This window comes from Vipera ursinii (assembly GCF_947247035.1).
Source record: "Vipera ursinii genome assembly, chromosome: 4".
Classification (NCBI taxonomy): domain Eukaryota; kingdom Metazoa; phylum Chordata; class Lepidosauria; order Squamata; family Viperidae; genus Vipera; species Vipera ursinii.
In genome coordinates this window covers 96,355,828-96,381,088 of record NC_139514.1, presented here as the reverse complement: position 1 = coordinate 96,381,088, position 25,261 = coordinate 96,355,828, and the positions used below count along the sequence as shown (strand labels likewise).

The 25,261-nt window shown below is 37.4% G+C and overlaps 1 protein-coding gene across 1 annotated transcript in view; it reads right to left on the bottom strand.

Annotated features, from left to right (window-relative positions):
• PCCA (propionyl-CoA carboxylase subunit alpha) overlaps nucleotides 1–25,261 on the bottom strand; it is a gene marked incomplete at its 5' end in the record, with an annotated part of 236,024 nt that overhangs the window by 150,198 nt on the left and 60,565 nt on the right. The window contains 5 exons of the mRNA XM_083361299.1: nucleotides 1,868–1,962; nucleotides 2,721–2,823; nucleotides 6,882–6,960; nucleotides 9,728–9,764; nucleotides 16,504–16,635. Coding sequence (XP_083217425.1) covers nucleotides 1,868–1,962; nucleotides 2,721–2,823; nucleotides 6,882–6,960; nucleotides 9,728–9,764; nucleotides 16,504–16,635 — 446 coding nt within the window. The remainder of the gene's footprint in view (nucleotides 1–1,867; nucleotides 1,963–2,720; nucleotides 2,824–6,881; nucleotides 6,961–9,727; nucleotides 9,765–16,503; nucleotides 16,636–25,261) is intronic.

Sequence of the window (25,261 nt, the reverse complement as noted above, 5' to 3'; positions counted from 1 at the left end):
AAGCCCAAAGCTTCAAACTGAATTGCCATTTCAACTTTAGACTACAACGCTGCATCTGACATCCAATGACAGTAACAGCTTGCATTTTAAATTATTGTCTCAACTTTACTCCAAAACTGAAAGTTTTAATTTTCTATTTTTCTTACTTTGATTCATCTGTTTACTCAGCATGGTTCCTCCTCATTCCACCCTGAGCACAGCTGTTCTTCTGCCTTAGAGTACAGTTGTGAAGCCCTCTTGGGACTCACTCTCAAGACTGCTCCCCAGCCTGCAAGTCTCCTCACTACAGGACACTAAATATATCATCTTCCAGAGGCCAAAGGCATATCAGCTCAGAAAAATATATACCCTGGCAATGTCTTTTCATTGTATTCTGATAGTACTTCAAAACACTCAAAGTTTTTACTTACCTTTACAAATGTTCACATTTATCTACCAAACCATGTGTAAGACATATGAACTAGTACAGATATGTAGATTTGTTTTCATTTAAAAAGTGCAATATCATAATTTGTTTCTATTCTCATCTACCCCTATTCAATGCAAGGACCAAACAAGTATGTTACTGTGTTTCTTATATTAGTATGGTAAATCAAAGCAAGATAATTATCTGAACAGCAAGAGAATCAAAGAATAAACTGTGCAACAGAAGGTACTTCCTGTGTTCAAAATGGTTTTAAAATCTGTGTTTATTAAGCTTCTATAAAGGAGCCAGGCAACATACAGGAATAAAGATAAATAAAGTCAGTGTGCCTGCTCATCAACTTAGAAAATAAAATACACTAGGGGAAGAAAGAAAAATAGAGAAGGGACATAGCAGTTGGATAAATAAAAGGAGTATTATTTCAAAAGGATCTGCAACATTCATAACATTCTTGTTTTCCTAAAACATCACTACTGCATATTCAACCTTTACCTTAAAGCAGTAAAACAAATCATATCTTAGTGCAGTGGTCCCCAATCTTTATGATTTGGCGGCCTGGCAAGAGGGAGAGAATAACTGGTCTGCCACTTACGCAAGTCGAGCTGTGCAAGTGTGTGCCCGGGTCAGCTACTCGCATGGCCCAGTTCCAAACAGACTATGGCCCAGTAGTGGGCAGCGGCCCAGTGTTTGAGGACCCCTGTCTTAGTGCACAATGTACAGAGAATGGATTTGTGACATATTCACCTCCTTCTTCATTAGAATGTGCAAGCCTACATCCAGAGAAACTTTTATGAGCATACACACAAGGGCAATTCTGCCATGCATCAGCAGTTTTCTGAATCATGATTTCTTTCCATTTCTGAAAGAACTGCTTCTGGAAGGAAGTAGTCTATTGCTGAGTGGAAGTAAACATGATGGTTTGGGCCAAAAGAGAATATAGTGTGTGAACTATGAAATGTATGTAAAAACCAGGAATCTCTCAGGTTTATTACTCTACCAGATTGCAATTCAATTGGGAGATCTAATAAGGCACTAAGTTTTTATTCATCCCAGCAGTGAAGCCTTTATGAAATACAGCATCTATATAATACTATGGAAAAATCATATAGGGATGTATTTATTTTCTGAAATTATCTGCTACTATTTATAATTAAAAGAATAGCATTTGAAAAGCTAAAATATAATACTGTTATTCTCAAGGAATCAGAATCAATAAAGAAATCACTCATAAAAAGATTTTCAGGCAACAAAGCATTATCACCAAATAATATTGAAACCCCTAAAATATAGTAGTTTACTTTTAATTTTTTCAAGCTCACGAAAGGACTTAAGATTAGCAAAAAGTTCAGTGATCCTTAATTTCTTTTAACACTAAACTATGCAATTCAGTATTAGCATTTTATTAAAGTTTCTTTATACTCATAAAGAATACACTGCACTCACCTTGGTGCCTCTTCAATAACTTTCTGGTTTCTTCTCTGAATTGAACATTCCCTTTCATTCAGCCATAATACATTGCCATGTTTGTCAGCCAATACCTAATAAGAACTCAGGGTTAATGGTTTAAAAAATTTACATTCATTCTCTACTTCAAGTAGCTTGTTTCAATGAAAATATTTCATCAATGGTACTACAAAGCATTTATCTGAATTAACGATCTACAGTATCTGTTCCTGTTCTATTCAAATAAGGAAAAGAATAAGTGTTACACTTCTATTCTGTTTAGATTTTTTTCTCCATTAAAAGAGTACTGTAAAAAGTAGGAAATATGCTAGAAGAAGGTTGAGGAGTTTGACCCAGAAAAAGTCTGAATAGGCTCCAGCATCTTGCTGAGTCAGTTCATAGTGGTAGAAAACTAGGCTTGGCCATCCAGAGAAAGGTGGGAATAAATGATAATGAACACTACATCATGATAAAATAGGTGCCCCTTTTGTACATGTGTGGTGATATCACACACAGTTTTGTTTACCATCCTCACTGATGAAAAGCCTGAAGAGTTGGTTTCCAAACGTTTTGTTACCAGGCTAGGTAACGTCTTCAGCAGAATTTAGGGGATGTCAGTGTTGGGATCTTCTGCTTATCTTTCAGACTGTTTTGTGACACTACTCACAAGACCTACTGATTACATGAAGCCCTTATAAGCAGAAGATCCCAACACAAATATTCACAGGTTTATCTTCAGCATGAAAAATCATTCCTACTAATTTAATATGCAAGGACAATACAAGAAAAAATAAAACTCAGCAAAACCTAGATAACAACCCCACACGGAAAGCCGAAAGAGAAAAACACAAACCTGAATTTCTATGTGGCGAGGATTATCAATAAATTTTTCTATTAATAACCGTTCATCACCAAAACTTGAAGCAGCTTCTTGAGATGAAAACCTGAAACCTTCCCTTTATGATAAAGCAAAGAAATATGGACAATATATTATTTCTGCTTAATAAAAGTCTAAGAATCCCTGCATGTACAAATAGCTTTGAATTAAAAGGTTTCAACTGCTGAAAGTACAATAATGGGTACATTTTCATTTTATAGGTATAAATGCCATGATTCATAAGTATTACAAAAGAAAGCCAGTTATAACATATTAAAACTCAAAAAACACTGCAGGTGGTACTACCTACTCATCTTTGACTGATTCTGAAAGAAACTAGGCAGTGTTGGCCCTGTCAATACTTGAGCAAGAAATTACAAGGAAAATTGACAGGCTAAAGTCAAAAACATTCTAAAACAAGGCAACAGCTAAGCACTTTACCAATAGTGTTCAGGTGAAATTATAATGAAGTCATCTGTATCCAGTGGCATCTTCAGGATGGGAGCATTAAAACCAATAAGATGGCAGACAGTTTGTTACAATAGAAGCTTCATCCTGTGTGTATATGTGTTGCTGTCATACACATATTCAAAGGGTGTAGCTCTTGCATTCCAATTGTGCATCTTGCCAATTTCCTGCAGACATCATCCTTAGTTCAATATATAAATGTCACTGATCACTGGAATACTCAAAACTGCAGACCTACATTTGCACAATAATGCAAGAAATTGTTTTTTTTGTTTCTTGCATTAAAGTACGAAAAGAATTTGTGAATGATAATGACTGTGAAAAAACATTCTACAAAGTCAATTCGGGAAAGGAAATACAAATCCCAACATGAGTCATTCTCTTAAGAATGCTAACAAGCAACACAACTTTTCATGAAGGAAAAATGTTGACTGTTCATGACTTGTATGTAATTGCAGTTTTGGAAAGATATATGATATAACCAAAGCTGTTAATAACAAAATAATTTACAATACCTTTCAAGAGCTGACTAAACAATGAGAAACTCTGATCACATTTTGTGGCTGCAAGAATACATTCTTTCACTATCACACTCCCCCTCCTGCAGAAGAACCTCAAGACCTTCCTATGTCATCAGGCTTGGGGATCCAGGGAACTAGAGATATGCTCAGAGGGCTTCATTGTTGAGGTGGCCATTTTTATCCTCTCTTTGTCATGGTTCTGACAGACAGAGATGAATAAAGGAGAACTCCAAGGCTTGAAAATTCCTCAAAGAACATGTTTATTGGTTACAAAGTACTGGCACGATCAAAAGTGAAACCAAGTCTGAAATTCCCACTAAAATTTCCCAGTTACAGAGTATAATGTCCCACCCACAAAACTATACCATCACTACATTCCCCAATACATTCATTTGGTGGCCTTTCTAATACAACACCCAGTCCCTGATCATGGGACCAGCAGATGACCTTGGTTCCCAAGGGACAGAAGATTATCATGACTAGTGAAACACCTGGGCAAACTCCCCTCCCTCCGTCCTATGTGACAACCTAGAATGAAGAGAAAGATGGCTGCAGCCAGGCTCATTGTAGAGCTGACAGTTCCCCCTCCCCAAAGGAAAGAATCTCCTGTAGGGGAAACAAAAAGCCCATAAGGTATTTCCTTCAGGCTTGTGAGGATGTGTGTTGTAAAATTTCTGTATTAACCGTTCTGCTTTCACATCTATACATTTCACCCACGTAACTTCTGACAGTGGATAGACTTTCCACTGAACGAGGTATTGTAACTTCCCCTTGTACAACCTAGAATTAAGAATTCGTTTTAGTTTCTCAAATGGAGCTTAGCATTCTAGGGACCATGGCAAAGCCTGAAAAAGCCGGGCTTTCCCCCCTTCTTTCCCTGTTTTCAGTAAGTTGTTTATTGGCATGGCTCTTTGTGAAAGAGGGCATAAATTGACGGTAAAAGTAAGCAAACTCCAGAAAGCTTTGAGGTTGTTTACGGGTGCGAGGGGGTTGTCATTTCAATACAGCTTTCACTTTTGCAGGATCCATTTCTATTCCCTCATAAGCCCTAATAAGCAGGCATATACATAGAATGAAGGCTACTGCTAAGTTTGTAAGCCACCCTGAGTCTGCAGAGAAGGGCGGGTTATAAATGGAATTTTAAAAAAAAATTGAAATTCGGTACCCTAGATAGTCAAGGCATCTCTGGTGAAACTCACATTTAGATAGCTCTGTGTACAGTTTAGCCCTCAGTAGTTTCCTCAGCACTTCGCAGACCAATTTAATGTGCTCTTCCATAGTCTCAGTGTAAATGAGAATGTCATCAAGATAAACTAAAACCTCTTTGTACGAATGATCATGGACCACCTGGTTGATTAACTGCACAATTACAGCAGGGCCTCCTTGTAGTCCAAAAGGCATCACTTTAAATTGGAAACTTCCCAGGTTGGATCAACCTGGACTTTGGCCGAGCCCCTGCCAGTGATGCCTTCTCGATGGCTGAAGCAGCTGCTTATGCTCCAACAGCCGGAGTTCCATTGTGGCCAGCAATGGCTCCTTTCAACTGTAGAAATGAGTTTGTTGATGAATGATCCCTTTTATCCCTCAGATGCCATAATTTAATTTTGTGTGCTTGAGGGTATGAATAAAATTGGTATGTACGAAGTACTGATTGGAAATCCCCTTAAAATATGCAGAATCCTGGTGTTGGCAAAATAACTGTTTTTTGTTATTGTTAATTTCAGATAATCAGCAATCATTAAGAGGATGATTGCTTTTCGCAATAATGTTACTGAAGATATTGAAAATAGCAACCAGGCTTGTAAGAATTCTGAAGAAGAACATGGTTAAACACCCTCCTCAGTTGACTTGCAAACTGATATGAGGTTGTGAGGAAGATATTAGTGGCTCCTCCCAACATACACACCACTACATCCTATCAACACCATCAACTCATGAGTCCTCTCTCCAAAAGTATAGTCAAATCCTGTTTTAGTCACTGAAAATGTTTGAAAGTCAGCAGTTATTTTCTATTGGCAAAACTAATTGGTCTGTGTTGATGGGTAAACAATTTATCAGCTAACACCATTAAAGGATTTGTTTATTTACATATCCAACACCTTTCTATCAAACTGCAATCAAAAATGACTTTCAATAGCTTACATAGACTAAAAATAGAAATAATTTACTACAAATACATTTAAAATAATGGGAGGAGCACAACAAATATTAGCAACAAAAACAACTGTCAGAAAAAAGACTAAAAATAAAATTTAAAAAGGATGGCATCATATATACAATCAGGGGAAAGGTTTATGAAACCATTCCATTTTCAAATTTCCCCCCAAAAAATCAGCAAGGAGGCAGCTAGCCTGAGTTCAATCAAAGGGCTGTTCCATGGCATCAGTGCTGCTACAAAACACCTGTGCCATCTTGCTTTGGGCTCCCAAGCTTCAGGAAAATATGGGATTAATGTAACTAATTTATTAATAAAAAATATGGAATAGTAGTTGAATCATATGGACAGAAAAAACATATACACAAAAGTGTCCTGTATAAGAAAAGTGTTAATGTATACCAAGCCCATGTTAGCACTTTAGCTGTTCTGCAGGACCATTTCATCTTGCCCATAGTCATACTGATTGGAAAAATGGGACTTCTAGTTCATCCTCCTTAGAATGGAGTACCACAGACCATAATTGGATTTTCATTGCTTAATGATGTGGCTATTTATGATCTTTCTTGTTGCTGTTATTAAGCAAGTCATGTGTTTGTTAAGCAAATCCAGCTTCCTCCATTGACTTTACTTGCTGGAAACCCCTTGAAAACATCATAAATAGTAATCATATGACTCCAGAATGCTGCAACCATTGTAAATACATGCCGGCTGCCAAGTACCCAAAGTTTGATCACATGATCACACTAATTATTGACTGGTCCTAAGTAATTTTTTCAGTACTGACATAATTTTGAAGCATCATTAAATGAATGGTCATCAGTGGAGCACTACATGCAATAGACTGCCTAGAGAATAAGAGCAAAAACTTGTTCATTTGCTGCTTAACTGCTAGTTTATAGTAGTTTATGAGAACTGTAAAAAGAAAGATTGGCTTAGCTGGATTTGAAAACAGAAGTAGTCATCAAAACCGATTTCTGGACAACATCTCACCTGGCTTCTTCATCACTCCATGCAACTCTCATGCCTTTTCCACCACCACCTGCCGAAGCCTTGATCATCACAGGGTAGCCTAGCAGCAGGGAACAATTAGACAGAAATTTAAATTTTGATCATACATTTATGACAACTGACCACATGTTCAATGACAAGGTCAATAACAAGCTTATTAAAAAGCTTTCTGCTGGGAAGAGGAATTTAAGCTGCATTATCTGTACAGTACAGTGGTTTTAATGACAGCAATCTCCTGAATTTAAGCTGATCAGGTTGAATTAGCAATAAAACCTAGCATTTTAATAAATATCTAAAACATTTGTCTTTTCATCAAAAGATCCTCAAACAAGCAAAACCATTTTTTAAAAGAAATTGGAATTTCAACTTAACATGACAGGAAGACCTGCAGAAGAAAAATGGTATGCTAAATTCATGACAGTTTCATTCGTCCAATCCAAGCACCAAGATATTAAATATGAAGCAGTCAAGATTTATTTATTTATTTATTTATTTAGTTACATTTATATACCGCCCTATTCCCTGAGGACTCAGGGCGGTTTACAGGGAATTAAAAATCCAACATACAAAAGTTAAAAACCAAATTAAAAATATTAAATTGACCCTGTACTCAATTAAAAAGAACCCCAATTAAAAATTTCTCCTCAGCCTGGGCCCGAGAGCTCGAAGAGCCAGGTCTTCAGGCCCCGGCGGAATGATCGGAAGATAGACCACTCTGAGAAGGGTTATCCACATTTTAAACAAAACTGTGGGAAACAACCAATATTCGGATAATAGAGAAATCAATAAAGAAGTCTTCAGTTTTAGAATAAACTTTGTGTACACGTAGTCCTCGAGTCACAGCCATTCATTTAGCAACCATTGGAAGTTGCAACGGCACCAAAGAAAATGACTTACAACAGGTAAAAGGTAAAGGTAAAGGTTCCCCCGCACATGCGTGCTAGTCGTTTCCGACTCTAGGGGGTTGGTGCTCATCTCCGTTTCAAAGCCGAAGAGCCATCACTTGTCCGAGGACGTCTCCGTGGTCATGTGGCCAGCATGACTAGATGCCAAAGGCGCACGGAGCGCTGTTACCTTCCCACCGTAGTGGTCCCTATTTTTCTACTTGCATTTTTACGTGCTTTCGAACTGCTAGGTTGGCAGAAGCTGGGACGAGTAACAGGTACCCAGACTCATAACCATCACAGAATCCCCACGGTCAAAATGATCAAAATTCAGGCACTTGGCAACTGTCATATATTTACAATGGTTGAAAGCACCCTGATATCACGTGATCACCATTTCTAGCCTTCACAACCAGCTTCCAACAAGAAAAGTCAATGGGGGAAGCCAGATTCACTCAATGATCATGTGATTCACTTAACAATTGCAGTGATACACTTAACAACTGTAGCAGAAAAGGTCATAAAATCAGACGTGGCTTACTTAACAATCACTTTGCTTAGTAATGGAAATTCTGTGTCATAAATTCAAGGACCACCTGTACTGTACTTCATTCAGGTAACATATTCTCTTCTCTTTACTTATGTAGCTGATGCCTACCACATAAAGAATGATCTTTATCTGATCTTTTTTATTAAATATATTTTTGCTGAATTTATGTTCTTAAAAGAAGTCAAAGGAAAAGGAGTTGGCAAGCATTTCATCTCACAACAAATATTATCTATTAAAGAAGATATTAAGTTCTATGAAACAGAACGATAAGATTATAACCAATATATACTGTGAGAGTGTCATATATGATGGAAATTCTCTGGGTTCTTTTATTTTTACCTGTATTGATTATCATTGCTGAAATATCATTAGATGAAGAGTTGAGAAATGGTCTCTCTTTTTTTGGCTAATTTTATTTCAACTAATTAAATTGTTGGCACAAAGTTAGACACAGTTTAGAATTTGACAGCAGTACACAATTTTGAATACAGATTTTTATGTGATTTGGTTACTAAACTTCATCATTTTATCTTGCTCTATGTCAACTTAATTTTCATATAAAAATGATTCTTACATACACATTGCTGTATAGAATTTTTGTGCCACTCCTATATGGTAAATTGCTTCAACTCAGTATCATCTGAGGATTTTTAGCATGAGTTTTTCATTTTTATGAGGTTTAGATTTAGAATTTAACTTGGACATTCCAAATTATACTGTGGTTCTGACTTCCTGGACAATTTCATTCGGTACTGTAGGAAATATTTGCTATTATTTCAAAACCTTCTCCCTACCAAAACTGGGAGACATTTCTGACATCAATGGTGCCCTAGAAATGTAAGAAATCTCTCTAGACTGTATTAATCAATCAAGAATCAATTAATACCTATCAGACTGGGATATGGTATGTCCTCTAGAATCTTTGAATTGAGAACTTCAAAATTTATCATATGTGTATTGCAGACATGTCAAACTCATGACATCATGCGACGTCACGTGACATCACATGAACTTTTTCCCCATTTCCGGCAATGGGGTGGGCGCGGTTTCCTTGTGACGCATCTAGCCCGCGGGCCGGCAGTTTGACACCCCTGGTGTATTGGGTAGAAAATTGAATTGACTGATCTAGAGATTAATTATTTTTTACATGACTTCATACTGGATTACTATTTTTATGAAATAAATGAAAAAGCACCAAACTTTGGTGTTACGTCTTTACTCATAAATTGCTATAAATATAGAACTAAGTTTTAAGGTGCAAAAAATGCCTTCCAGTTCTTATAGCAATAGACAATTTGAAAACCAAAATAATTAAATAATTTAGTCAAGAGCATCTTCTGAAAAGCATGTTCATCTCTTGCAGTCCCCATGTAAAAAAAAACCCGATAACCTACCAATTTCCCTTGCAATTCGGACAGCTTCATCTGCATCCTGTAAAAGCAGGAAATTGGACCCACCATTAATCCCATCAGCACTGTTCAATGTCTCTAGGGCAATCATATATTACACTGCCTTCTTCAATACATTTAATGTTTGATTTTACAACCTTCTGACCCACTTCATTCACAGAAATATAAAATTAATTCCAGTAAAATGTAAATTTTACCTTGTCACTGCATTACACAGCCCTTAAGCAATAAAGAATGACTTAGTGAAACACAAAACAAAAAGCCACAGGACTCCCGAAGGATTACTCAAATTGCTCAAATTATTGAATTTAGAAGGTTTCACTAAGAAGCAAAGATCAGAACATTAGGATCTGTCAGCAGCCAGTTAATACCCTTTTTGTTTGCTTTTTTAGTTTTTTCCTATCTTCTAAGGTACCCATGTATCATGTTGGCCTAGATATAGTCAGCAGGGGGAGTTGATTCTCTATTGTTTGGCTATGCTTCAGCATCAACACAAGTATTAGATTTACAGAAAACTTCAAATATAATGTTGCATAAATTGGGTGAAGGGGTGGGGGTGGGGGTCAGGATGAAGGTTAATAATTCAAAAAGTAATCCTAACTTTAAATGAAACCTTGACTCACAAACATTAATAGCATTTGGCATTTTAACAACAGAATACAAACTGTTGTATCTACTTACTTTTATTTTAGAATTAAGATTCTAAATACGACACATGGGTGGAGAAAGTAACAAAACAAGATGGAAATATAGCTCAAATAATGGTTAAAAGTGTACCATCCCAATCCCCAGCAGTTCAAACAAATCTTGAACTACAATCTTGATTAAATCTACAAGATCTTCTCAGACTACATCAATGCAGATTTCTGACACGGAACTGTTCAAAAATAGCAAACAAAACTATTCCTCTTACTGAAATAAAAAAATAGGGTAAGTGTGAGTAGATTTATGCTTGGTAGGCATGTGTTTCATTCCATTCTAAAATTCAAAGCAAATTGGTGAGCTCACAATTCTTATGTTAAGAGTTCACTCTTGTTTTTAAAAGATAAATCAAACCCAAAGTCTTCCTACTGCTGGTTTAGTATACTATATATTCAGAATACTCCAACTAATCTATAGGACTGAATCCTTTGGACATTAAAATGAAAACTGATATTTTAAAAGTTGGGTGTTATTTTTTAATCCAACAGACATTCTTCTTGCCTCAAAGAAAGAGGGGATGGAGGATTCTTGTTAACCAAGCATTAAAACAAAATCTTTTTACTACCTACCAAGAGTGTGATGAAGATTAAGGAAGCTGCTACAGGAAGGTAGTTAGAAAATTTAATTTCCTTTTATTAACTATTCTTTTCTGCATATCAGTGCCTGTTAAGTTCAAAGCAGCCCTGAAACCAGTATCAGCTTTAAATGTGCGGGTATCTCTGTGTGTATCTGTTTAATTCAAATAGCCACATCTGTTAATGAGATTTTACAAACAAAAACTGCTTTAAACCAAACAGAAATCCACCCCAAAAAGCAGGAAAGAATAAAATCAAGATTTACTGTTACACCTTGTTGCTTTCCCTGCAGCCCCGGCAGGCACCAAGTTCTAGCTTAGAGGGACTTTTAAAAATGCATGAAAAGGGTCATTTAAGAATGTTAGTGATTTCCACACATTGAGTCTGAAGGTTCTTTGTTCCTGCCTGTGACAGTTATGTGAGAATACTTCCCCTTAATAGCCTCTCTGTCAGGAAGTGTTAAACCTGCCAAATACAGACAATTAGAGCCTCTTGAATAAAATGCAGGAAGAGTAAAGACTGACGAAGAGCCTGATTACTATAGAGCCAAGGAGGAAACTTCCACATTTTTTTCTCCATAAAAAACTCATGCATAGCTTTATTAACAGAATTTTAAAGTTCAAGCAACCTGGTTCTTCCTCTCTCTTTTAGTTACCTCACCTGTAAACCAGGAATAACTGCTTCAGACTTCAAGCTCATAAGACGTCAACTAGTTACTGTATGTGTATGCTATTTACATTTCAAAGCAGTACTAAAATTACTTTATTACTCCTTTTATTACTAGTGTTAAACTATAATTTGCAGCCTTCAAAAATAAAGGCTATTTCACCATCCTACCAGCCTACTGTTCGTGGAAAAAATTAAAATAATAAATGTTCTTCCTCTAGTCAAAAGCTCATAGCTGCATCGAATCTACTTGCTTCTATTTAAAAGCCAGCCAGTTTACTTCTGAAAAGAGAAAGAACCAAAAGAAAAAGTTAAGAAATCTTCCTTTACTATTTTCCCAGCATTTTTCTCTCCATGTTTTTTTTCTTCTAAACATTCCCAATCATTGGGATGTTAAGCTTCTATTTATATAGCCTGTCTATAAAACTAATCCAGTAAGAATCTTAAGAAGCAGAAATCTGAACTTAAGCCTGGGTACATGTTCTGGAAATCAAAAGGAAAAATCTTTTCCATTTCTAAATTCTTTTGCTCTAAGAATTAACACTGGAAAAGATTTTTTTTTTCCTTCCCAAGCTTCATTGCCATACAGGGTCTGGATTTCTATGTTATGCTTATATGGAGGAAAAAGTAGTTACATCTTTTCTATCTTCCCCCCATGCTGCAATCCTAGACCATCTCCTTACCCAGACCTGACTTAAGAGTTCAAATTTAATATTGGTGCTAATAGCTTACTGCTTGGAGGAGGGAGGTTTCATAGGGAATAAGTAGCAGAGGGAGAGCAACTAACTCTCTAGTTTGTTATTCCTCTGAAGATTATGACATTCCTTTGCCAAAAGGCAAAAGCTTAGGAAAATTAACATTTTTCTAATTTTAATTGGCATATAGGTGGGGATCCTTAAAGAGGTGTTTATCAATTGATCTCCTTCCCTTGACACACAAGCATCACTACATGCTGGATGGATACATCCAATAAGGTTCTATGGACCACCTATAGAAAGATGAGTCTCTTGAAAGAGAGGAGACAAGATTTAATGCCCCAAATTATTCTCTACTTTTGAAAACTTAAACAAATGAAATGACTATAAGTGGTGTCCTGTAAATATAGGCATTTGCACGTTTTGTTCAGTTGAAGGGGAAAATATTTTATACATTCTCAAAGAAAGGCAGGACTAGAGATGTCAGGATTCTGAAGCAAAAATCAGTGTGTGTGTGTGTGTGTGTGTGTGTGTGTGTGTGTGTGTGTGTAAAATCCACTCTAGAGTTGTTGTATTATTACAACAGTAATAATAGTAATAGTAGTACTAGAAGAGTTGGAAGGGACCTTGGAGGTCTTCTAGTCCAACCCCCTGCTCAGGCAGGAAACCCTGTACCATTTCAGACCAACGGTTGTCCAGTCTCTTCTTAAAAACGTCCAGTGTTGGAGCATTCACAACTTTTGGAGGCAGGTTGTTCCACTGATTAATTGTTCTAACTGTCAGGAAATTTCTCCTTAGCTCTAGGTTGCCTCTCTCCTTGATTAGTTTCCATCCGTTGCTTCTTGTCCTGCCTTCAGGTGCTTTGGAGAATAGCTTGACTCCTTCTTCTTTGTGGCAACCCCTGAGATATTGAAATACTGCTATCATGTCACCCCTCACCCTTCTCTTCGTTAAACTACACATACTCAATTCCAGCAATCATTCTTTATATGTTTTAGCCTCCAGTCCCCTAACATCCTTGTTCTTCTTCTCTGTATTCTTTCAAGAGTCTCAATATCTTTTTACATCGTGGTGACCACACCTGGATGCAGTATTCCAAGTGTGGCCTTACCAAGGCATTATAAAGTGGTATTAACACTTCACGTGATCTTGATTCTATCTCTCTGTTAATGCAGCCTAGGACTGTGCTGGCTTTTTTGGCAGCTGCAGCACACTGCTGGCTCATATTTAAGTGACTGTCCACTAGGACTCTGAGATCCCTCTCACAGTTTGTACTATTGAGCAAGGTGCCACCTATTCTGAACCTGTGCATTTGGTTTTTCTTGCCTAAATGTAGAACCTTACTTTTTTCACTATTGAATTTCATTTTGTTAGATAACGCCCAATGTTCAAGTCTGTCAGGTTCCGTCTGTATCTTAAGCCTGTGGTGGAGGAATAGTGACAGATAAACGTACATTTCTACAGAAGCCTATATAAAAGTAAAAACAATCTAAGACTCATTAATATATATATACTTGTACGTGACTTCCATAACCAAGGCCTTATTTCAGTTGCATAATTTGTTCAAGATATTTTAATGTCTATATTTTTTTTTGTTAGTTGCGAAGTCGTGTCCGACCCATCACAACCCCATGGACACCATTCCTCCAGGCCTTCCTGTCCTCTACCATCTTCTGGAATCCATTTAGGCTCACACCTACTGCTTAAATGACTCCATCCAGCCACCTCATTGTCTGTCGTTCCCTTCTTCTCTATATGTTGTTGTTAGTTGAGAAGTCATTAGGTGACCAAAGTATTTGAGTTTCAACTTCAGGATCTGGCCTTCTAAAGAGCAGTCAGGGTTGATCTCCTCTAGGACTGACCGGTTTGATCGCCTTGCACTCCAAGGGACTTGCAGGAGTCTTCTCCAGCACCATAATTCAAAGGCCTCAATTCTTTGGTGCTCAGCCTTTCTTATGGTCCAACTTTCACAGCCATACATTGCAACTGGGAAGACCATAGCCTTGACTATATGGACTTTTGTTGGCAGGGTGATATCTCTGTTTTTTAGTGTGCTGTCTAGATTTGCCATGGCTTACCTCCCCAGGAGCAAGCGTCTTTTAATTTCTTGGCTGCAGTCCCCGTCTGCAGTGATCTTGGAGCCCAGGAAAATAAAATCTGTCACTACCTCCATTTCTTCACCATCTATTTGCCAGGAATTGAGAGGGCCGGATGTCATGATCTTGGTTTTCTTAATGTTAAGTTTCAACCCAACTTTTGCACTCTCCTTCTTCACCCGCAACAAGAGGCTCTTTAGTTCCTCTTCACTTTCTGCCATTAGAGTGGTATCATCTGCACATCTTAGGTTGTTGATATTTCTCCCGGCAATCTTAATTCCAACTTTTGATTCATCTAGCCCTGCCTTTCTCATGATGTGCTTTGCATATAAATTAAACAGGCAGAGCGACAGTATACAGCCTTGCCGGACTCTTTTCCCAATTTTGAACCAATCAGTGGTTCAATGTCCATATATAACATAGCATAATATTTAGCATGTACAGAACATCTTTCAAATGTTATGCTTCATATATTTTTTTAACTCTGTACTACAGTCTTGGTGAATAGGACAGTATTATTCCCAAAGATGTCCTAATCTAAACAGCAAGATCAAAAAAAGTTGCAAAGTTTATTTCATCGTTGAAATTGGCCCGTTTGCACGTTTGTATACAACAGCCCTGGTAAATTTTATGCAAATATGTGTCCTATAGCTACAGAATAGATCCATTTTAATATCTAGCAATGGCTGTCATGGGAACTAGTTTGGATTGAAGGCCAAAGGTAGGGAAAAAATAAATAACTACTGTATTATTTACAGCTATCTACACTCTCTCTCCATAAAACAAAAATTAAATTGAACATTGGCTTGAACAATGGGCGCTATCTAACAAAATGAAATTCAATGGTGAAAAAGTAAGGTTCTACATTTAGGCAAAGAAAACCAAAAGGTTAGATGAATCCTGCACAGTCTTTAGGTATGATGTCACATGATTGCCATCTGTGACTTCTTGCCAGTTTCTTCATTGACTTTGTTGTTGAAAGCTGGCAATGAAGGTCGCAAATGGAGAACTTTTGACTGTGGGACATTACAACTGTTACAAGCCAGTTGGTAGGGCCCAAATTGCAATCACATGACTATGGGGATGCTATGAAAACTGCAACTTCAAGGACTGTCTGTATGTTTCCTCATTCAGCACTGTTGTAACTCTGAATGGTTGCTGAGTGAATGATCATTAAACAAGAACCACCTGTACTATATTTAACATTTAAAGCACAGCAGAAATGTTTCATTCACAGGTCCCAAAATTTTCGTGCCTTTCTCCACTATATCATATTTTAAGTGATCAAGTAACAGAGGCCATGGCAAGACTACATAGATAATAAAATTAATTCTTAACCATTTTTAGTGGGGTTATCATTTTATTTGATTTGAGTTTTAAAATATTTATATGGCTGCCCATCCTAAATCAAACTCCAGGCAGCTCACAACGTTAATTTGATTTCCAAAAAATACTTCATAACATGTAAAAGCAAAAGCAGCATCTTTCAATGACTTGTTAAAGGAGATGTTCTGAAGCAACTTTTCAAAATTGAATTAAAGTGCTACACAGTCTCATTTTTATGGGCAGGGAAGTAGTCTAACTCACACATCCAGCAAGGTTCTTCTCAAATTTTCATTTCTTCTATCTATCTATGGCAGTCGTTTCATTCTATGGGGAAACAAATCACTAATTCTTCAAAATACTGTTATTGTGAAGAAAAGCTTCTCCTCTCTTATTTATGTATTAATTTATTATTTAATCATTCATTTATACTTGTACTTATCCTACATATTTATGCAATCATAAGACCAGGGAGCTCACATACATGGTATTATGTGAGACATATCATAGTGATAGTTTTGAGTTTACTATTCTTTTACACAGAATAAAGAGTGTTATTCATCTCAACAACTTATCATATGCAAATATTTCTATCATAAATCCCACTGTCCCATTGAAGGTTGTAATTATATCTTAATCCAGGAAGGACTTTTTAAATTAAAAATGGGCTTATATAACTAGCTGATTTCAAAAAGAATTCTTACCTTTAACACCCCGTCATAACCCGGTATAGTATTGACCTTTGCATTCTTGGCTAACAGTTTGCTTTCTATCTTGTCTCCCATTGCTTGAATGGCATGCATATCTGGTCCAATGAAAACAACACCTTCTGATGCCTGAAGAAACAAAGAAGGAAGAGAAGCTCTCACCAGAAAAAGTATTACAATGGACCTCTTAGAACATAACTCACATACTACAAGTAACTTTAACTTGAAACAGTACATTAAAAGTATATGAGGAAGAGAAAGCAAAGATCTCAAAATTACTGCTTGTATAAATCAAAACCAGACCAAGGAAAACTAGCTGAAAGTTATAAAACAGGTTTGCCTGACTTATCTGTAGGATCTCACGAGTGAGAAAAAGGCAAAGTCATAACTCTGAGATGCCACAAGACCATACTAAAATATGTTGTTTAAATATAGTTCAGGATTTCATTCTGCATTCTTTAAGGTTCATGTAAAGACAACTTTTTTTTTCTTTTACATAGGCTGAAGACATGCGAAATAGACTTTTAATTTTTTTTTCAGATGAAGAGAATTCTAAATACCAACCTTCATACTAATCAAGAACCCTTTCCATTTTAGACTAATACTGGAAAAGCTGCAGTTATTTGTATTTTATGCTATATTGCAACTTACAAACTTATCTGAATTCTTACAGTATTGAAGAATATACTGTTCCATTCAAATATATTAGATGGTATTATAATGTCAACCCTTAATTATGTTACCCAATCTATAGACATATATACAATACATACTGGGCTTTTTGGTGCTTGAAAGAATGTTGAATGCTAAGAGGATTTATAGTTACAGCTAACTAAGTGATAAGTAAAATGTGACAATGGCAATCAAACTTGCATACATCTCTTTCATATCTACGGGGCTTATTATTTGGCTAACTAATAAGATAATAAAATTATTTATTTATTAGTCTGCCTTACTTCAGGCAGAACACAAAAGGCAAGCATATCAAAGAAATGATTTGATATCTCGCAAATGCATGTGTTTGGTTTCTTACCACTTGGTTACCACATCTGATTCTACAAATTCAACTTCTGTAAAATTTAGAGTGAAACAATAAATTTCTAGCATACAAATCATGATAGTTCACATCTTAATAGCAAACAAATTCATATGTTTTTGTCCAAACATTTCTCCAAAACTAATATACTATTCTTACAAATTAATTCCCTAAATCATCCAATATTTTCCATTCTGCCACACAGTATGCTATTGAAGGATACGGTATATATTCTGTGAAGTAAATGCATTCTTCTGAATAATGGACCCCGCTTATTCCTATTTACCTGATTATACTGATATGAATCACAGTGGAGAGGAAAGGAGCTATTGCTAGGCATTCAGCACATAAAAAGGAAAACTGGGATGGATGGATGGATGGATGGATGGATGGATGGATGGATGGATGGACGGGCAGGCACGCGGGCAGGCAGGCAGACAGACACAGACACACACACCAATCTCAAACATGGATGAAGCTGGATTCATGTCATTATTTGAACAAAGCATTTTTTAAAAAAATTCTGTACCTTCAACAGTGTTCAGTTCTGAAAGCTGCCATGTGGTTTGCCATTGCCTTCTTCCTAGGGCTGGTCTAAATTCACTATAACTCAAAGTCTCCCAGTTTCTAGCCTGATGCTTTAAGCACTACACCAAACTGTCTCACTTAAATGTCTGTTTGTTTGCTTGTTAACTTATTATGCTGCCCATCTCCCCTGTAAGGCAACTTTGGGCACTATTACTTAGCTGTAATATTGAAGGGAATAAATAAATGCATAAAATAACTGTAAACAACGCATGGATTCCCACATTCTGTCATAGTCAACTAAAACTAAAAGAGAATAAGGGAGTTGAAATCTTGGAGAAGAAACTACAGCTAGATAAAATCAATAATCAGACCGATTTAAAGAGTTTTTATATTCCAAAAGTCAAAGCATTCAAATCTATTTTCCTTTTAATACAATTGTACACTTTTCCAAACAGAACACTGAAATAATCAAAAAGCATATTAAAAACATGAAACCAAGAGAGCACAAATAATCAAAGTAATTAGAAAATTGCATGCATTCCAACAAATATTCCCTGTAACTATCAAGGTGGTTACTGATTTAAACAGAAGGAAAGTGAAACATGGGAGGAATTTTCTTTAGATGTTTTCCATATAGGATTTCCTCAGTTCCTGGCAATCAAATCGGTCATAGATTTTTACATGATAAAAGGAATCTGTGGAACTAATCCTAGAAACCTCTTTCTGTTTTCTTGCATAACACCTCCAGGCACAGAAGAGACAAAATGCTTCATTTGCATCCTTAAACATTAGAAACTGAGAATGAACCTTTTCAACTGCAAATGTTATTGCATCTACATTTCCAGAAAGGCGGAAGGGGGGAAGGTTACAGAGTCTACTCAGGTTTATGTTAACTCATCTCTTTTTAGTATTACTGATCAATACAAAGAGAAGACAGAGGCAGCAAAGCCTTAAGAACTCCAACTTTTTTCTCCCAAAAAAGAAGAAAGAAAGAAAGAAAGAAAGAAAGAAAGAAAGAAAGAAAGAAAGAAAGAAAGAAAGAAAGAAAGAAAGAGAGGGAACATGAAAGATGATAAGCAAAAGAAAGAGGAAATGACCAAAGTAAAGACAGGAAATATTAACCATAGTAATAGGTTTTTTTTCCTGATAATAGTTTTCCTTATGTAAAATAAAAAATAACAATAAAGATTGCACCAGACTGAATTAAAAGCATTTGTGTAAATAAAGAAAAATATCACATACCATTAAACTTGAAACTTAACAGCATAGAAATGACAAAAAGCTTCACAACTATTCCAGGGAAACTTTTTGTTGGCTGTTCTTGCAATTATAAAATGGCACCATCAAATTCAGTACACTACATTCTGTTGAAGTAGCTTGCTAGTATAGCAACATCAAAGAAATTTTAGGAATTGGCTGAGTCACAAAATTATGAAGTCGCCTATAGATTAAGCTGAACTCTTGGTCACTTCACATCTATGCAATTTCCATTACAAAAGCATGGTTCTATGACACAGGAATGCAATTAGGACTGGATAAATGTGCCACTTTTACCATTACCAGAGGAAAAATAATGAAAACTGGAGGAATCAAGATGCCCTATAGCAGGGGTGTCAAACTCAATTTCATTGAGGGCCGCATCAGCATTGCGGTTGCCCTCAGGGGGCCGGGTGGGTATGGCCTGGGTGGGTGTGGCCTACTGGGTGGGCGTGGCTAGAGTGCGTATGGCCTACTGGGTGGGCATGGCCAACTCTACATCGTTCACATCAAGGGTGCCTATGGGAGCCTGGGCAGGAGTGGGAGAGATCTGAGGGTCTCTGGCAGAAGGAGGGTCTCTGGGCCAGGGCCAAGGCAGTGGGGGCCGTTCCCTCACTGTTTCCAGGATGGCTTTGTGGGCCACATGAAACCACTTCACGGGCCAGATCTGGCCCCCGGGCCTTGTGTTTGACATGTCTGCCCTATAGCACTTAGCAATAGCACTTAGACATATATATTGCTCCATAGTGCTTTACATCCCTCTCTAAAGGATTTACAATGTCAGCATATTGCCCCCAACAATCTGGGCCCTCATTTTACTAACCTCAGAAGGATAGAAAGCCGAGTAACCATCAGAATCGAACTCCAGGCTGTCAGCAAAGTTAGCATGCAATACTACATTCTAACCACTGCACCATCAGTAGAAATAACATCAAGAGTCTGGATGAAGACAATCACTACAAATACCTGGGCATCCTTCAAGCTGACAACATCAAACTGACAACATCAAGCACACAACATCAAGTCAAGAAGATTAAAAGTGAATGAATCAAGAGAGGGAAAAATTTAAAATCCAAATGCATCCATGTAGCAATGATGACAGACTCTATTTATCAAGGGGCATAGGCGGACATGGAATTCTGCAAGTACACCAGATTGTTGAAGAAGAATGGGCATTGGAAGAATATTTGAAGGGCAGTGAAGAAGATGCTAGTATATCATGAAAGAAAGACCAATGAAAAATAGAAAAGAGGCATGGCAAGATAAAATATTACATGGGCAGTATATATTAAAAAAAAGCAAGCAAAACAGACAACAAGACTTGGCAATACAATCCCAAAACATTTGGAGCACTACATGAATACCATTGGCATTGACAAAATCACTATCAGTCAATTGCAAAAAGCAGCTTTACTTAGACAGCTTACATCTTGTGATGATACTTTTAACAGCATCAAACAAATCTGCCTAATCCAGCTCTTTTCTTTTGAATCTGTTGGTGCCTTTCCAATTTCTGGTATTTGACCTGGCACATAGACTGTTTATAGCAATAGCGATAGCAGTTAGACTTATATACCGCTTCACAGTGCTTTACAGCCCTCTCTAAATGGTTTACAGAGTCAGTATATTGCCCCCAACAATCTGGTTCCTCATTTTACCGACCTCGGAAGGATGGAAGGCAGAGTCAACCTTGAGCCGGTGAGACTTGAACTGCCAAACTGCTGCTTATGTGAACAGGATGGCTGTAGTATTTCATCTAAATCAAAGACCCAGGCAGAATTCCTGAACTAGTAGGAACTGACAATGTCCTATCTGACAATTTGAGGAATCTTGCTCAAATGTGGCTGTAACACTACATAGCACTATTTTGGATTGTACATTTTGGATTAGAAGAAAATGTATCAATTAAAATATAAAGCGTATGAATAAAATCCAAAGAATGACACACAGTAGTGCATTCCTTTTCATAGTTACTTGAAAACAAGTCATTCAGATAAAAGTGTGTTTCTTGCAGAAGACTAATAGTGGAAAAGAAAAGAAAAAAAATGAAAGAAATATTCTGGATTATTTTAATGTGTTGCACACACAAGATTTGTTTTTAATTCTAGGTCCAACATTAGTAAATTATAACTTTTCAAATGAAAATGGAGATTATTTCTCTCCATGCAAAAAAAAAATCTTGTAATTTTTTGCATTTCTACTGAGATTTGCTCACTAGTGCTGGAGCTTGGGTTACTGAAGTCATGATGATTCAACTTTAGATAGACTTCATTTTACTTTTATTTTGTTATTTAGAACTACACAGTGCTGTTTCTAATAGTCATTTCAATGCTTGATAAACTCCAAGGTTCATTGCTCCTGTACATTTTTCAAATTATTAGCTTCTTAATGCATATGGCTTTAATTTACCTCCTACTGACATCCTTAAATGGTTTCCAAGTATTTTGAAAGTAGAACTACTATAGTTATTCTCCACACTTGGCCTTGATCACTGACACTGAATATCTTAAATAGTTTCTACAATTAATAGGATGGATGTTCAAACACTTCTGCTGCAAAAGCTCAAGATTTCCTTAAAAATAGATTTGTATTTGGATTCCTGTAGTGTGTTTGCTCCATTTATTTCTAATGAGTTCCCAGAAGCATCTGAGACTGCTTCTGTTTTGCAAAAAATAAAAATCAAATGTGATTAATATTTCAGATTTTTTTTAGTCTTCAATATGTATAAAATGTGAGCAGTCACTTCAAAAAGATTTTTTTAATACTAAATCAGGTAAGCAGCATATTCCCTCTTTCCATAATTATTCTTACTGATAATAATGTATGATGCATTAAACTGTATTCAAATGCTTCATAATTAAGCCATAGTGGTATTTAAAAGTTTGCGAACACTTTTGAATTTTTAATATTTCTACATAAATATGACCTGAAATATTATCTTTCCGCCCCACAAGTGCTGAAAATAGAAAAAGAGAACCCAATTAACAAATGAATCAAAATTGGCATGTGGCAAAAGTATGTGAACATTTCAATAAGTGGTGTGCCCCTCTTGGGCACTAATAACTACAATGAAAATTTCAATGAAATTTTCAATAACTGTTGAACAATCCTGCACATTTGGCTTAGATAAATTTTAGCCCATTCCTTCTTACTAAAAAGCTTCAGTTCAGGAATATTGGTAGGCCTCCTCACATGAACGATCCATTTCAAATCCTTCCACAATATTTCTATAGAATTAAGGGCTTTGACTTGGCCATTCCAAAATATTAACTTTCTTCTACTTTAAACATTCTTTGATCATAGATCTTGTGTTTTTGAAGTCATGGTCTTTGCTGCATGATCCACTTTGTCTGGAGTTTCAGTTCATGAAGATACTCAAATATTTTCCTGTAGAATTTGCTGGAACAATTCAAAATTCATAGTTCCATCAATGAAAGCAAACAATCCTGATTTAGATGCAGTAAAATGGGCCCAAATCATGTTTAGTGCACTAGTTAAGGTTGTGAAACCAGGAGACTATTAAGTTCTAATCCCGTTTTAGGCATGAAAGCCAACTGTGTGACTTTGGGCCAGTCATTCTCTTCTCAGCCAAACTCATCTCACAAGGTTGTTGTCGTAAGAAAAACAGGAAGATGAAGGAGTATTAGGTATGTTCATTGCCTTGAGTTACTTATAAAGTAATAAAGGCAGGCTAAAAATCTAATAAAAAATAAATATCCCCCCACCCATAATCCAGTGCTTTTCTTTCACTATGCATAACATTTTCTATTTCAGTCAAAAACTTCTATTTTGTCACCATCCATCCACAGAATGTTTTTCTAACCGCCTTCTGGCATATCTGTGTGGATTTCTGTAAACTGGAGAAAGATAGCAATGTTCATTTCGGGGAGTACTAGGCTTTTCCTTGCAATTCTACCATGCACACCGTTGTTGTGTAGGGCTGTTCTGATGATGGTATCAGGAACATGGTACATTTGCCAATGCAAGACCTTACCCTGGGCTTCTTTGAAACCGTCCAGAATATTATACTCTTTGATGTGATTTTGGCTACTTGATCATCCTGGGGAGGATAATAATGGTGTTGAATTGCCTCCATTTGTACACAATCTGCCTGACAGGGAACCAGTGAAGTCCAAACTCTTTGGAAATTGTTTTATAACTTTTTCCAGCCTGCTGTGTATCAACTGTTTGAGGTTCTTAGACATATCCTTTATTTAACACAGACTTGTGTTATGAAGATCACACTGATAGTGAATACCCAGAATTCTGTTTATTAAATAAGGCAGGATGTCTTACTTTCATACCTGATGTCTCATTTCATTGATTGGAACACCCACTCTAATTTCCCCTTCAAATGAACCAATATACTTAGGGGTCTAGGATAGCTTGGCATGGCCAGCTGTGGGTGGCCTCCTCACCAACACCAAGTCACCTCTGCCAACTGATTGCCACCAGGTCATTGCAGGACAAGTCAACATGGGCAATTTGCTGCAAGGACAAGTCACTGTGGGCACCCAGATGGAGAGTGGGTGGGTCGGTGGGCGAGCAAGTGAGGAGAGCCGGGTGGGCAGGCAGGTGAATGAGTGGGAAGAGTGCACAATGGCAGAAGACTGGCAGCCAGGGGCAGATTCAGCTCAAGCCAAAGCAATATCAAAGTTTTTAGTAGAAAGCCTGCAGCTGTTCGTAGGTACATGGTGCTTACAAAGCACTCAGAAAGGGGGGGAAAAGGAGGGGGGAAATCTCCTCTCCAAGAGTGAGTAAATAAAGGTATGCCAAAATATCTGCAGCTGCTGCTGCAAAACAGGACACCCTCAGTTTTTTGTTCCCTGGCACAGTTGGCCAATGTTCCCCAACCTGTCTCTCTCTCTCTTTCTCTCCTTGCCCCAACAACTCACTGAGAAGAGGTGGGAGGAACCAAGCAAAGTAAAAGGAGGGGGGGAAATAGAGGGGAGAGAGAGAAAAATGCAACAGAGGACAAACTGAGAATTCCCCATGGAAAATGAGAAGCAGATTTCAAGAGACATTTAACCCCTATGTAGGTCTGTATTATGACCCAGGTCACCTAGGCAGATGCAGGCTTCAATAAAGGCTGTTTGTTTGTTTGTTTGTTTGTTTGCTTGAGTCCCATCAAACTTATCTGGCACTGCCACAGGGCATTTAAAGCAAGGCCGGTTGGACCAGCAGCCTGCAATTGGGCAGATTATGAAGAACTTGTTGAGCTAGTTGAGTATTATCAGCAAGGAGCTCCATTCTGTTTGGCTGCAACCAAAGCCCTTTTCAAACGACGGGGTGGGGTAGAGTTGTGGGTCGGGAACTGTTATGACCCAGGTTGCCTAAACAGATGCAGGTTTCAATTAAGTCCTTTATTGTTCTGCTATCCCATGGTGAATGGCCTCATAATGGCTGGTAAAGTTCCACCCCAACCTTCCCAAAGGCAACCACCCACAGTCAGTGCCAACACAGTCACACAAACTAAAGTCAATAGTCACCAAAGCCAATTCACAAGGCAGGAAGTGCGTAGTACAGAAAGAAGATGCAAGTCCACAAGGCAAGGTCCACAAGTCATAAAACAAGGGTCAAGGTCCACAAGGCAAGGTTGAGAGTCCACAAGCAAGATTCAGAATTCACGAATTCAAAAACACGATCCAAAGCAGAGTTTTTCCAAGGCCGGGGAAGTGCATGCCAAAGCAAAACAGTTGTTCCCAAGGAATATACCCTCTGATTAAATCAATTTGTCCAGGGTCCCTTGTTAGGAGGGGCAGGGTGGCCTGCTCATCAGCAGACTCACAGACCTCCTTTGAGCTTGTCTCCGCTCTACTCTCTATGCCCTGAACTGAGTGGGGGAGGCAGCTGTTCCTCATTAGAGGGAATCTGCTACTTCTCATCCCCACTGCCTGTCTGCAGCCAATCCTCCTGTGTTTCTGAAGGCAGGCA